Genomic DNA, 15814 nt, shown 5'->3' with positions numbered 1-15814 from the left:
GCACTCACCAGCAGCGGGAACTGCAACAGCCCAGCCCCAGCCACGCCACCAGTGAGTGCTGGGTGTGGTACCCCCCTGTCCTCCAAGCCAGCCCCCCCCGTGGGGGCGGGGGGCTGTGTAGGGCCCCAGAATAGCTAGGGACAGCCCTGCTCACAACCACCCCTTAATCATTCCTGCCTCACTATCACCACTTTCTCAAAAGGGAAATTCACTACCAAAAACTTTATCAGAGTGAAAGTGGCTTAGCACTGCTTCATGTCCTTCCTAGAATACTGAAGTAGGGCTAAGCTGAGGCCTCAAAGCTAAGAAATATAGAAACTTCTCCTCCAGCACTTTAATTCTGCCCTGCTGGAGCTGGCAGTAGGCACTGGGACCAAACCAAACCTAACATACCCCTAAGAAAAATCTGTGATTTTCTGTTGTGTGCTGTGTTGTGTCCAACACAATTCTCTACCATCATTCCTCTTTACACACACCCCATGATTCTCACTAGCTGTACTGATTTAGGGATTAGTAGCCGCAAATTTCTAGATTCCTATTTTCTGACGCACATTTGCAGGAGGCCTGAGCAGATGATTTAAAGCAGATGGCCCTTTTAGCTCTAAATATCATATATTAAAGATTTTAAAATATCTGTTGCGTTTCAGGGTTGGTGGAATAACTGCCACTGTGTCCTACAGAGGCAGACATTCCAGTAGATATTTCAATAAGATTAGGGAATACATGTTTGTTTCAATTCATTCAAGCGCTCTTACATGTTCAGTGCTCACTAGAATTTCACATCAGCACTGGCACTCTCACTGCCATGCATCCTCTGTTCCATGCTATGGCTCAGGGGAGGTCAAGTGGTCTTCTGGCATACATCATAGTGTACTATAAGGCTCAGTCAGGGCTAACTGAAGGTAAGGTGACGTCTCCGAGGAAATGCTTAGGACAATGAACAGGTATTAACATCTGACAAGTCTTTAGTAGTTTGTCTGGAGTCAGTAAAGTGGTCAAGAGTTAGCTAAATCCGACCTACACATATTTGCTAAACTGGACCTAAACTCAACATATATCCTAGTCAAGAAAAGTTTAAGATTACCCCCCTCTCACACTAACCTTCACTCTCTTTGCTGTGCTCCACAGGCTCAAGAAGGGTACCATCCTCTAATCTCTCACAGGGACCTCTCTCAAAGGTCAGAGTTAAGATTGTATGGGGGTGTGGTAAGACATCACCGTAACTTTTTATTTTCTGGTTTTGAGAGGTTAAGTCTGGCCACTCTCCACATTCTGAAAGGGCACGAGTCAGTGCTCAACAACCTTAACTATGTTAACAATGTATTTGGCAGTGATTTATTATTTGCAATTGTGTGCATGTACACACACACACACACACAGCATGAGTGAAAATCTTAAACCGTTTAAAAAAATTTTTTTTCCGTTCACTATTCAACTACTCAGAGTAACTAACTACAATTTAGTTCTTTCAGATAAATTATTGCATTGTTAATGCTAAAGTCAAGCTTCTGCACAACCAACCATGTTACTAAAGTCTGTTCAGGAGACACTCAGTATTGGAATAAGAAAGGTCAAGAAAAAAGGCCCTTAACAGGTCACATGGACAGGCTTTAACATCCAGTCTCACAACATACCGAGTTTCTATCACTGTTTTACTTTAACTGACATGAATATTCAATGAACAAAAATGTTAAGTTATACTTAGGCACTCAGATACCACAATGATGGGAACCACTGTAAAAGCCAGAGTTAGGATTGAAAACCACTTACTTCTTGACTCGTTTCGTCTGTTGTTGTATGGCACTACTTTGCTTGTTTCTGGCTGAGATCTTGAACTATTTCGAGAGCCTGTTCCTTCTTGGCTATCTGGTCTTACATCATCTAAATGAAGTGGTACCCACTTCTGCTTGTTACCTTAAAAAAGTGAAAAAAAAAAATTCTCAACCTTAACTACGGTGCAGCTTGGCATTTCACTATAATTTAGCTGTTTAGAATATATTGTGTAATTCATTTTTAAAGGAAGAATTAGTAGCTCTTAAATAATTAACCTAAAATATTTAAACAACAGGAAAGATTTTAATACCAATGCTGTAAGTAAAAATAAAATCAGAAAATAGTAACTTTTCAGTTTTACAGGATATATCTTAAGTAAGCCTTGAATCTAATAACTGAAGTGAGTTTGGTAAAGCTTAAAGGAGGAACCGCAAAGGGAGGTTACTTATTGTAACTGGAGGTTCTTTGAGATGAGTGGTCCCTATCTGTACTCCACATGTGGGTATGCATGCAGGCCATGCGCCCAAGTCCAGAACTTCTTCAAAGCAGTGTCTGTTGGCCCGCACACATGCAGTAGTTCTCCTCTTGTTCCCGACCAGGGGCTTAAGGGGCAGTGGGGGTTGACGCCTCTTCAGTTCCACCTCTTACTGCAAATCCAACAGGATCCAAAGCATAGTAGATGGCAGGGGAGGGGGATAGTGGAGTACAGATAGGGACCACACATCTTGAAGAACCTCCGTTACAGTAAGAAACCTCCACTACTTTGAGTGATGGTCCCTGTGAGTATTCCACACATGGGTGATTGGCAAGCAGTATTCTGACTAGAGGCTGGTAAGAGGAAGCTGGTAGCAAAGATGCTTGCAGCACTACTGATCCCACCACTACATCAACAGCTGAGGCATGAACTAGAGCGCAGTGTGTCATAAATGTGTGAATCAAACTCCAGGTGGCCTCTCTGCAGATGTTCTGCAGCAGAATGTCTGACAGAGATAGAGTGAGCTGTGACACCCCCAAGGGGAAGAATGTTTGATATCTTGTAGCACTTTAAGATGCATCCTGAGACCCACTTAGAAATCCTCTGGGATGATATGGCTTGCCCATGCAATATCTGCTATGGCAAGAGAGTCTGGGTCATTTCCCAATAGGCTTGTATCTTTGTAGTTAGAACACCAGGGCCTGCCGGACATCAAAGTGAACTCATGTCTTCAGAGGAAGTGTGAGGTTTTGGTAATAATAAAGGTAAGTATTATTTGACTGTTGTGGAACTCAATCTTTGAAGAAACTTGAGTGTAGTCAAAGAGAAATCTTTTCTTTGTGAAACGCTTTAACAGGAAGGTCCACCATGATACCTCTGAGCTCACTGACCCTCCTACCTGAGGTGACAGCTACTAAGAATGCCATCTATGTGGATAGGTGGACATGGCACAAGTCGCTATGGTGTTGAAAGGTGGGCTAGTGAGCTTGGACAGGATGAGGTTAACATGCCATTGAGGGGTAGGTTTAAGCACTGGTGGGAAGGTCCTGATCAGGCCTTTCATGAATCATACTGTAGCTGGGAGAGTAAAGAACACCGGAGGAAGGCAGGCACTAATCACTGCTAGGTATACTCCTAAGAAGCCAAGAGAGACCCTGGAAGTCTTTAGGGACAGGATATACTGCAGCCATTCCAGTTCTAGACTCTCTGGAGAACAATGATTTTGTTGCTGAAAAGCGTCTCCATTTAGCCTGATGATAGGTTTTAGTAGACTCTTTTGGACTGTGGTTAAGGATCACATGAACTGGGGCAGAACAGGAGCATTCTATTTACAACACCCATCCAAAAACCAGGATGGGAGGTAAGGTGGCATGAGCCCAAACTGGAATGTTTGGTCTTCCCCCGTCTGGCTTCAGGAGATTCAGGAACAGGCAGATCCTGATTGTTGGGGGGCAGACATCAATAGAAATTCTGTGAACCAAAGCTGTCTGGGCCAGTGGGGTACAAGAAGAATGATGTTGGCTTTGTTGCGATGCATCTTCCCTATGAGTTGCAGAAGCAGTGGAATGGGAGGCAATGCAATCTGAGGCCGTTCATCCAGGACATCAGTAAAGTGTTACCTTGAGAGTCACAATAGGGGGAGCGTTCTGTTCATTTGCAACTCAAAGAGGTCCCATAGCAAAATAACTTGCTGTGTAAAATCTCACTTAGGACTGCATCACGAACCTGCCACTCATGGCCTATCAACAAGATTCTGCTTAATTTGTATGCCAGGGAGTTGTGAATACCCGTAAGATATGTGGCCTGTATTGCAATGCAGTTCCTGACATCCTTCTTCCAAAGTCTGACAACTTCCTGGCAGAATGGATGAGACCTCCCTGTGTGTTTATATAGGACCACCATGGTGATAATGTCCAATATTATGTGTATACAGAGTGAGCATATAAGTGAAAGGAAGACCTTGCATGCAAGGAGGATCAACCTCAGTTCCAGTAAATTTATATGTAGTCTGGCTTTTCATGGGGACCTAGTGCCCTAAGCATCCCACCCCAAAAGGGAAGCTTGTCTGTCATACTGGTGGCCCTGGAAGTGGCATTGTTGAAGGGAACTCCCACTATGACCTTTTCTGGGTTTGACCACTAAGACTATGGCTATACTTGCAGATGTAGAGTGCCAGGAGTTAAACCAGCCCTCAGAGACCGCAGCAGGGAAAGCGCTGCCATGTGTTCACTCTGTCAGCTGCAAGCACAGTGGCGTGGCCACATTAGCAGCTCTTGCAATGCCTCAGATGCCAAGTGGCTTCAGCGTGTAGCAAGTGACTGCAGCCTGTTTTTCAATGGGGGGGGGTGGGTAGGTCAAGTGTGACAGGGAGTGTGTTGTGTGTATGTGGGGGGAGACACTGTTTTGGGGGACAGAGAATGTGTCAGCATGTGGTCTTGTAAGTTCAGACAGCAGCAGGGGGAACCCTGACATCAGTCCCCCCCACCCCCCGGCCTCTCTCTCACACACACACACAAACACGCCTGCCTCTGCAGCAGGACCATTCCTATGTAATGGTTTGCTTTGTGTCCCAGAGCAGATAAGCATGCTGGCTGTCAGAAACAGAGCTTTGAAAGGGGATATCCGCATGTTTGCAGCAGAGTTCCAAACAATGATGAGAATGGCCACTTGACTTCAAGGGATTATGGGACGTTTCCGGAGGCCAACCACAGCACAGTTATGCAACACTTCGTCCACACTGACACCCCAGCATTTCAGCCAAGGCACAGCAAGCTCTGTGCTTCTGTGGAGGTGGATTACCAGAGGTGCTCCAGCCGCGGACTCAGGGTGCCTTGCCAGTGTGGACACCTCAGGAGCTAGGGCGCCCAGAGCTGATTTAATGTGATCCAACTTCCAAGTGTAGCCAAGCGCTTAGTTAGGGAGGTGACAACTCTAACGGGAACTACCACCTTGGAGTTGATGTGGTCCTTGATGGTTGATAGATCAAGTGGAGCCAAGCCTGCAGGCACTGCAAGTGAAGTCTGGCAAAAGGAGTCACACAGGTGCACGTGGGGGCCTAAAAGTAAAAGGCACCTTGTGTACTGTGGCTCATGTTCTGTGGATGATGTGTGACATCAAGTTGCTCATTGCATGAAACCTTTTGTGAACACTTTAGTGGAAACTGTGTCCAAATTTCGCCCCTATAAAAAGTTTATTGACTGGTGGGTAACAAAACAGACTTTTCTTCATTGAGAAATGCCTAGGGCATTTAAAACTTGTATGAAAAACCCTGTCGCCAACCTGATGAAATCTGAGGAAGTAGTGACCACCTTGCCCAGTGAAGAAGCACCCAGTGAAACCATCGGATCCAGTTGCACCTCTTCCCTCCTCGTACACTGATGGAACCAGCTTGCGAGAGGAACAGGCATGATATAACTTGAGAGGGGTCCGGATGCCTGCCATAAGGATCCAATGAACCCCAATAAGACTCGAAAGAGGGATCAATCAGTTGCGGGGAACTCCCAAGAAAACCACTACCAGCGGTCCCTGGGAGGCGTATCCAGTGGAACAGCAAATGTAACCTCTCAACTGTCTATTGGGGCTCAACTGCCTCCATGGAAATACCCATGCGGCCATCTCCTCTGATTCATCTCAGTTCGAGAATTGCTTCATCGGCAGCAGCAGTACTGTCGGTGCCGGGGCACTCCTTCCAGAAGGCTGGAGGTGAGACAGCTTCTCAGACAGTTATGTACCTGCCTCCTCTGGATAAGGACATCCCTCAGGAGGGCCAGGCCAGAAAGAAGTGGAGACCATGGATAAGGAAGGAATATATCCTCTGGTGTTACAAAAGTCTTGGTATGCTCTCATGCCTGAGGGGTTCCCACAGTTAAAACGGACAGATCCAGTGCATCTGCAGCAAATGGACAGTCTTTACATGGATGAGGCAGTACTGACAATGGGTCCAGACCATCACTTGTAGACAAAACCAGCGAACATCTATCCTGATGATTCACAGGACCATAACCAGGGTGGGGCGAACCCAGGGTGCAAAGCCGGGGGGAGAGGAGGGGAGAAACGTGCAGAAGAGTAGAAAAATGGGGCGGACAAATAAACGATAGGAGGTAGAGCCCTACAGCAGGACTGGGATCCCACAGGACTCACTGCCACAGTAGCAGGAGTAGGATAATTTTTTTTTTTTTTTTTTAAATCAAAAATGCTGTAACAGGTAGGCGTGGGAATTGTGGGGTGGGAGGGGATCAGGATTAAAAAAAATAGTCCTCCTGCACCACAAACAACATGAAATGCTCTGGCCAGCAGCCACTGCTCTCTGGCTGCCCAGCTTTGAAGGTAGCGCCGCTGCCAGCAGCAGTGCAGACGTAAGAGTGGCAATACTTAATACTGCAGGGTAGGCAGCATGACTGGGATCCTGCAGAACCTGCTGGCATAACAGCAGTTGCAAGATAAAAATTCAACAAACAATGCAGGAGCAGGTGGGAATGGGTATCGCAGAGTGGGACTGAATTAAAAAAATAGTCCCTCACAGGTCTCTAGTAAGGGGTGCAAATATGCTTGCTCGCCTCAGGTGCTAAAATGCCTACTTACTGCACTGATGATTTGGCATCAAGGTGACAAATGGAGCTTTCTTTTTACACATCTTGCCCTCCAATCAGGTGGTCTTCATCGGAGCCTGTTCCTTAGGTTCCATATGTGACGTTTCACACCACCTGCACAGGCTCAGAGGAAATGTGCTTCTTATGGATGGTCCTCAATAGGGATTTGTCCTTGCTCCCATGAGAGCGCTCTGCAAAGATGGGCTTAGATGGTGAGAGCTCCACTCCAAGGCACATGCTTGGAGAGATACTGCTGGTCAATTGAGGGGTCTGATGTACATAGGGGTCCCGATGGCCCATATCGGAGAGGGACGTCATAGTATTCTCCATCAGGGCTTCCATAGGCAAAGCTCCTGGGCAGGAAAGAGCAACAGATGCTGCACTTTGCAGAGATATGCACCTCACCCTGACAGTACAGGATACATTGATATTTGTGACTGATGGAGAAGATCAATGGCAGAAGATGCAATTCTTGAATCCCAGGACCCTGGGCATAGTCCCAGAGCTGGGGAAAGGCTTCCCAACTGGGGAGAAAAGTACTCTATACTATACATTTTAACTAACTTAAGAATTCAACTATTTACAATTTTTTTTTGATAAGTTATGCAATGAAAACAAGGACAATTGTAACTCAGGCCATGCATCAGGAAGGAACTACAGAAGCATTGACCCACACTGCCTCCTATACCCTCGGTCAGGAGCATGAGGTAAGCTACTGTACATATGTGGACCAACAGATGCTGCTTTCAAGTATTTCCAGACTTAGATGCATGGCACGCATGCATACCTGTGTGTGGAATATACATAGGGACCATCATTAGAAGAAGAATGTGGGATACCTTCATAACAGAAAGAAAAGACCTTAGTTCCAGGCGATGGAGATTTTATGTTCCTGACAACGATAAGTTGTGGTATGCTAAAGTATAACAAACACTAAGATGAAGCATATAAGAAAAATATCTTAATAGCAAAAGGGTAAAAAGATTCATAACGTTATCTAGCTCAGGGGTAGGCAAACTTTCTGGCTGGAGGGCCACTTCAGAGTTGTGAAACTGTATGGAGGGCCGGTTAGGGAAGGCTGGAAGCCTGGCCTCTGCCTCCTACCACTTCCCATTGCCTGACTGCCCCCCTCATGACCCCCGACCCAGCCAACCCCCTCTGCTCCTTGTCCCCTGACCGCCCCTTCTGGGACCCCCGCCCCTAACTGCCCCCCTGGGATCCAACCCCCTATCCAACCCCCCCCGCTCCCTGTCCCGAGTGCCCCCCCCGACCCCTATCCACATTCCTGCCAGGCCTCCTGGGACCCCACCCCCTATCCAACCCCCAACTGCTCCCTGTCCCTTGAGTGCCCCGAGCCCTATCCACACCCCCACCCCTGACATTCCCCCCCCCACCCCAGGACTCCCATGCCTATCCAACCCCCCCTTCTCCCCGTTTCCTGACTACCCCCCCCAGAACCTCCCGCCTCATCCAACCGCCCCCTGCTCCCCGTCCCCTGCCTCTTATCCAACCCCTCCGCTCCCCACCCCCTTACCATGCTGCTCAGAGCAGCAGGAGCTTGCAGCCCTGCTGGAGCCAGCCACACCGCCCAGGAGGAGCGGCAGGCCAGAGCGCTGGCGTCGCTGTGGGGGAGGGGCCAGGAGCTCGCCTCCCCAGCTGGGAGCTCAGGGACCGGGCCGGACGGTCCCGCAGGCCGGATGTGGCCTGCGGGCCATAGTTTGCCCACCTCTGATCTAGCTCTTTAACCATAACATCTGCTATTCTGCAGTTGGTTGGGAGGTGGGAGAGGCACCTTAAGTCTTATGCAAAAAAAAAAAAAAAAAAAAGCAATATGGATCATGAATAAAAAATATCAGATACCAACATATGAATCAGATAATTCAGATTTAAGTTCTTCAGACTTCCGATGGAATATATATTTTAAAGTTGACAAATATTTTTTTGCATCAACACAAGGCTAAAAGATTCACCATTATCATTACAAAAAATAACAGTTTCGTGTGATAGAACACCAAGACCTTTTACCCTATAGTGGAGACTTCTGTTTTAACAAGTATTGTTTTTGTCAGTTTTTTAGGTATAAATGATACCAAACTGTGTTCCAAAGCATAAGATTCTCTGTTAATAGAACACAAATTTTGTTCTTGCCTGGCATATTCTATAAAAGGAGCCAAGAATATGACGTGTTATTCACTAATAAAAACTCAGCTGTATTTGGAATTTCCAGTTTTGTGCATTATCCACTATTTGCAACTCTAGATCAATATTTTTAGAAAGTGTTCTCCAATTTTTGGATATATTTGCCTTAAATACCAGTATACAACCTATCCAGAACTTCTTAAAGCTGAAGGCTTATAGATCTCAAGTTATTTTCCAACTTCAGACTTAGTTATAGTTCTCATTATTTGTGCTGTCCCACAAACTGATCTAAGCGTATGGGTTATACTTTATCCATTTGAGTTTTTAAAATGTGTCTTTGCAAGATGCATATAATACAGTATCCATTTTATTTTCCATATTTTACTGTGGAGAAAATACTGTTTTAAATCCCAAAATCTCAAGTGGCCCCTCCTAAACTAGCTTGTCCAGATTAAGACAGAAGTGGAATCAATAGATTTAGCAAAACTTCTTTCTGTAAACAGCTCTCAGGAAGGACAGTAGACCATGGAGCACTCTCTTACGAATTTACTCTTCTTTGACAAGTCATGGGCACCAATGATACTGCCAAGAATGACCTTAAGTGGGACACTGCAGACTACGTGGCTCTGGGAAGAAGGATAAAGGAGTCTGAGGCGCAAGTTGTGTTCTCGTTCATCCTCCCTGTTGAAGGAAAAGGCCCAGGTAGGTACCGTCGAATTGTGGAGGTAAATGCGTGGTTACGCAGGTGGTGTTGGAGAGAGGGCTTTGGATTCCTTGACCATGGGATGTTGTGATGGGAAGAAGGATTGCTAGCAAGAGATGGGATCCACCTAACTAACAGAGGCAAGAGTATCTTTGCAGGCAGGCTGCTAACCTAGTGAGGAGGGCTTTAAACTAGGTTCACCGGGGGACAGTGACCTAAGCCCTGAGGTAAGTGGGGAAGTGGGATACCGGGAGAAAACACAAGGAGGAAGGTGCGGGGGGGGGGGGAGGGGGCGCTCCTGATTCATACTGAGAAAGCAGGGCAATCGGCTAGTTATCTTAGGTGCATGTACACGAACGCAAGAAGCCTTGGAAACAAGCAGGAAGAAATGGAAGTCCTGGCACAGTCAAAGAACTATGATGTGATTGCAACAACAGAGACTTGGTGGGGTAGCTCACATGGACTGGAACACCGTCATGGACGGGTATAAACTGTTCAGGAAGGATAGGCAGGAGAGGAAAGGTAGAGGAGTTGCATTGTATGTAAGAGAGCGGTATGATTGCTCAGAGCTCCAGTATGAAACTGGAGAAAAGCCTGTTGAGAGCCTTTGGGTTAAGTTTAGAAGCAAGAGCAACAAGATGTCATGGTGGGTGTGTGCTATAGACCAGTGCTACTCAAAGTGGTAGTCCGCGGACTGGTGCCGGTCCACAAGCCATCAGCTGCCGGTCTGCGAGAATATTGGGAAAAAAAATTGCCAGTCCCCCACATCAGATAGCTTGAGAAGCACTGATATAGACCACCGGACCAGGAGGATGAGGTAGACGAGGCTTTCTTCAAATAATTAACTGAAGTTTCCAGAACACAGGCCCTGGTTCTAATGGGGGACTTCAATCACCCTGACATCTGCTGGGAGAGCAATGCAGCAGTGCACAGACAACCCAGGAAGTTTTTGGAGAGTGTTAGGGACAACTTCCTGGTGCAACTACTGGAGGAACCAATCAGGGGCCATTCTCCTCTTGACCTGCTGCTTACAAACAGGGAAGAATTGGTAGGGGAAGCAGAAGTAGGTGGTAATCTGGGCAGCAGTGACCATGAGTTGGTTGAGTTCAGGATCCTCACAAAAGGAAGAAAGGAGACCAGCAAAATATGGACCCTGGACTTCAGAAAAGCAGACTGACTCCCTTAGGGAACTGATGGGCAGGATCCCCTGGGAGGCTAATATGAGGGGGAAAGGAGTCCAGGAAAGCTGGCTATATTTTAAAGAAGCCTTATTGAGGGCGCAAGAACAAACCATCCCGATGTGCAGAAAGAATAGCAAATATGGCAGGAGGCAGCTTGGCTTATCAAATCTTCAGTGAGCTTAAACACAAAAAGGAAGCTTGCAAGAAGCGGAAACTTGGTCAGATGACTAGGGAGGCGTATAAAAATATTACTTGAACATGCAGGGGTGTAATCAGCAAGGACAAAACGCAACTGCAGTTGCAGCTGGCAAGGGATGTGAAGGGTAACAAGAAGGGTTTCTACAGGTATGTTAGCAACAAGAAAAAGGTCAGGGAAAGTGTGGGACCCTTAATGAATGGGGGAGGCAACCTAGTGACAGACGATGTGGAAAAAGCTGAAGTACTCAATGCTCTTTTTGCCTAGGTCTTCACAGACAAGGTCAGCACCCACACTGCTGTTCTGGGCAACACAGTATAGAGAGGAGGTGAGCAGCCCTCAGTGATGAAAGAACAGGTTAAGGACTATTTAGAAAAGCTGGACATGCACAAGTCCATGGCTCCAGGTCTAATGCATCCGAGGGTGCTGAGGGAATTGGCTGATGTGATTGCAGAGCCATTGGTCATTATCTTTGAAAACCCGTGGCGATCAGAGGAGTTCCCGGATGATTGGAAAAAGGCAAATATAGTGCCCATCTTTAAAAAAAGGGAAGAAGGAGAACCTAGGGAACTACAGACCAGTCAGCCTCACCTCAGTCCCTGGAAAAATCATGGAGCAGGTCCTCAAGGAAACCATTTTGAAGGACTTGAAGGAGAAGGAGGTGATCAGGAACAGTCAACATGGATTCACGAAGGACAAGTCATGCGTGACCAACCTGACTGCCTTCTATGATGAGATAACTGGCTCTGTGGATATGGAGAAAGCGGTGGACATGATATATCTTGACTTTTACATAGCTTTTGATACGGTCTCCCACAGTATTCTTGCCAGCAAGTTAAAAAAGTATGGCTTGGATGAATGGACTATAGGGTGGCTAGAAAGCTGGCTAGATAGTCGGGCTCAATGGGTAGCGATCAACGGCTCGATGTCTAGTCAGCAGCTGCTATCAAGTGGAGTGCCCCAGGGGTCAGTCCTGGGGCCGGTTTTGTTCATCTTTATTAATGATCTGGATGATGGGACAGATTGCACCCTCAGCAAGTTCTCAGATGACACTAAGCTGTGGGGAGGTAGATATGCTGGGGGGTAGGGATAGGATCCAGAGTGACCTAGACAAATTGGAGGATTGGGCCAAAAAAAATCAAATGAGTTTCAACAAGGACAAATGCAGAGTCCTGCACTTAGGAAGGAAGAATCCCATGCACCGCTACAGGCTGGGGACGACTGGCTAAGCAGCAGTTCTGCAGAAAAGAACCTGGGGATTACAGTGGATGAGAAGCTGGATATGAGTCAGCAGTGTGCCCTTGTTGCCAAATAGCTAATGGCATATTGGGCTGCATTAGTAGGAGCATTGCCAGCAGATCGAGGAAAGTGATTATTCTCCTCTACTCGGCACTGGTGAGGCCATATCTGGAGTATTGTGTCCAGTTTTGGGCCCCCCACTACAGAAAGGATGTGGACAAATTGGAGAGAGTTCAACGGAGAGCAATGAAAATAATCAGGGGATTGGGGCATATGACTTATGAGGAGAGGCTGAGGAAACTGGGCTGCTTCAGTCTGCAGAAGAAGAGTGAGGGGGGATTTGGTAGCAGCCTTCAACTACCTGAAGCGGGGTTCCAAAAAGGATGGAGCTAGGCTATTCTCAGTGGTGGCAGATGACAGAACAATAATGGTCTCAAGTTGCAGTGGGGGAGGTCTAGGTTGGATATTAGGAAACACTATTTCACTAGGAGGGTGGTGAAACACTGGAATGGGTTACCTAGGGAGGTGGTGGAATCTCCATCCTTAGGAGGTTTTTAAGGCCCAGCTTGACAAAGCCCTGGCTGGGATGATTTAGTTGGTGTTGGCCCTGCTTTGAGCAGGGGGTTGGACTAGATGACCTCCTGAGGTCTCTTCCAACCCTAATCTTCTATTTTATGACACCTCAAAAATGACAAGGGCAGGGGGGAAAGTAGTTTTAAAACTTTACACTGCAAACAACGTATCCAGTCTCATGCACATACTGAAAGGTGAAAATAGAAAAGCATAAAGCATGTCAAGTCACTCACCTTCCTATCATCTGGAAGGTTTATTATCGAAAAATTTTAGTAATGCAATAAATCAGAATTGTTATAATTTTGCGTAGTGCCTAGGCCAACCTTTTTTCCTTTGATTGTTACACTGAGCCTCATCTTCACTGACATTTTCTTCAGGACCATCTGGCTTTGCTTGCAGGTTCTCAATTTCAGTGGTAGCTCTCTTTTCAGTTTTCTCCTCCTTTTCTTTTTTATTTAGTGGCTTTTTATTCTGATGATTTATGGTTTTGCACTGCAAGAGATATTGCTAAATATTTAACATGATTTTATGGATCCTGACTGCATAAAATACATTTAAAGCAAGTTTCTGTACTTATTAACATGACTTAAGATAAATGGTTCTCAATCTTTGAGCATGATAAGCTCCAAAGTTGTAAGTTGTGTAAATTATAAAAATTATTATTATAAGGGAGTCCTCAGACTTATGATGCCTGACTTACATTGGATGCCACTTACAATGCTTTTCAATTGACTGCCCGCTTCACCCCTACGACGTTTGTTTCGCCCTTACGACAAAAGCTGGCAGGGAGAACAGAACACATCACATGTGAGCCTCAGCCAATCACGGATTTCACTGTTCAAGCTTTCTGACTGGCTGAGCCTCGGGCTGGGAGCCAATCAGAAACAAGCTACCCTGGCCATGGAAGCCAATCAGACAAGCGACTGCAAGGGACCCCCTTCCAGCTTCATTCATTATAACGCAACCATGAAGTTATTTACAAGCAATTCTGTTACAAGCAATTCTGTTAAAAGCAAGCCCAATTCTGCGTAGTATGGTGCCTGCATTCTGAGCAGCCACCTGTCTGCCCAGCCAGCCCAGCTGCTCCAGAGAAGACTCCAGGGAAACTTGCAGCCCAGACTTCAGAGAAGCCCCCAGCCAAGAGCCCTCCAAAAAGTTCTGGAAAGTCAAAGCATTTGTGATTGTGTGTTTATTTGAATGCTGTTTACCAAGTAAATACACTGATGTTGCTACATTAGTCATCTATAATTCATTTAGTTCAAAAATCTGGGTTATTGTGGTGAAAACAGTGCATCAAGCCTTGCTTCAGGAACAACCGCCCCTTTATACCACTGATTCCTATGGGAAAACCAGTTTCGACTTACAATGTTTCAACTTACAACGCAATTCTGAGGAACGAATTGGGTCGTAAGTCCGAGGACTCCCTGTATTATTAAACAGATTCTAAGTTTTCATTTTAAAAATGTTTCTAAGTCTTCCTGGTTACAAAAATTAACTTTAGAATGCAAACAGTTATAACAATTAGATGTACTAAATATGTAACACTGCAGAACGTACAATTATGGTATTTTCAACAACAATGTATAAATGATATCTTGTTAAAGTGAAATTATCTACATTATAGCAAAACATAAGAATGGGAAGTTACTTATCTTATTGTATGCAAAATGTGTGGTCCCTATCTGTATTCCACTGTGGGTAAGAATGTGGACCACATGCCTGAGACCAGAGAATTCTTGCAAGCAGTGTCTGTTGGCCCATGCTTTCACCTCTGCTCTCCTCATGCTCCACTGTGAGGATATAAGGAGTGAAGTGGACTGACCACCTTCAGTTTCTTCTGTACTGTGAATCTTGTCATGATCCAAAGCAGAAGGAAAAGAAGATGGGTAATGGAATACAGCTAGGGACTACACATCTCAAAGAATTACACTTACAATAAGATAAGTAACTTCCCTTTCTTCAAATGCTGGTGCTTGTGTATTCCACTGTAGGTGACTGAAACAGTACTCAAAGGAGGAGGGTGCAAGAATGCAGGCGATATAACTGCTTATAGAAATGCTGTCCCAAAGGATGTGTCAGAGTGTCTTGGACCAAGGAATAATGTCTCCTGAATGGGTGGATACAACTCCACACAGCTACCCTGCAGCTATCAAGCTGGGACACCTCATGAAGTGATACTACAGAGGTTGCTTGTGCCGTTGTAGAGTGAGCCCTTACCCTGTGAGGTGAATGAATCTGTGCCAAGGATACAGTCATAGATCCACTTATATTCTTTGAAAGGATATAGCTTGTTCTCATACTTGTTCTGCTATGGCAACCAACAGTCTAGATAATTTTCTGATCCGTTTCATTCTCTGTGGGTAAAATGCCAATACTCACCGAACATCAAGGGAATAGTCTTCTTGTCTGAGGCATGGGGCTTCAGGGGGGAAAAAAAAGCACAGGTAAGTGAATTGACTGGTTTATGTGAAATTACAAAAAAGTCTCTTAGGAATGAATTTCAGGTGTAATTGTAGTGAGACTTGGTCCTTATGGACTATTATGTATAGTGCATCGGTTATTAGGGCCCCAAATTCACCTAATCTTCCGGCTGAAGTGATGGCAGTGAGGAACATGACCTCCTCTGACAGGCAAGACATGGAACACATGATTAGTGGTTCAAAGGGGGATTTAGAAGATCTCAGTGAAGGGTTGGTGACTTTACTGGTGCAAAGTTTCTGAACAGACCCTTCAAAAAAGAGTAGACTGTGTAAACTTCCATTGGCAGGAGACACGCTGATATGCAGCCAGATGAACCTGTAGAGAGCTAAGGGAAAGGCCCATTTCTCTTAAGAGTAAGATGATATTCCTGCCATTTTGTACTAACTGCTGTCTCTGGAAATACATGGTTTTGCTGGGCCCGGATAGAGAAACGTTTCCACTTGGCTAGGAAACATTTTCTGATGG

At 45.8% G+C, this 15814-nt stretch overlaps 1 protein-coding gene across 8 annotated transcripts in view; it reads right to left on the bottom strand.

Annotated features, from left to right (window-relative positions):
• LARP1B (La ribonucleoprotein 1B) overlaps positions 1-15814 on the bottom strand; it is a 113956-nt gene that overhangs the window by 65756 nt on the left and 32386 nt on the right. For 4 of the 8 annotated variants that reach the window (XM_043545547.1, XM_043545548.1, XM_043545550.1 and 1 more), the window contains exons 4-5: positions 13192-13375; positions 1771-1914 (exon numbers count right to left, since the gene is read on the bottom strand). In XM_043545547.1, coding sequence (XP_043401482.1) covers positions 1771-1914; positions 13192-13375 — 328 coding nt within the window. The remainder of the gene's footprint in view (positions 1-1770; positions 1915-13191; positions 13376-15814) is intronic. The other 4 variants (XM_043545551.1, XM_043545549.1, XM_037897176.2 and 1 more) reach the window with 1 other exon arrangement.

This window comes from Chelonia mydas, chromosome 4, assembly GCF_015237465.2.
Source record: "Chelonia mydas isolate rCheMyd1 chromosome 4, rCheMyd1.pri.v2, whole genome shotgun sequence".
Classification (NCBI taxonomy): domain Eukaryota; kingdom Metazoa; phylum Chordata; order Testudines; family Cheloniidae; genus Chelonia; species Chelonia mydas.
Note: the sequence above shows the minus strand (reverse complement) of the source record. Positions and strands in the feature narration are given on the sequence as shown.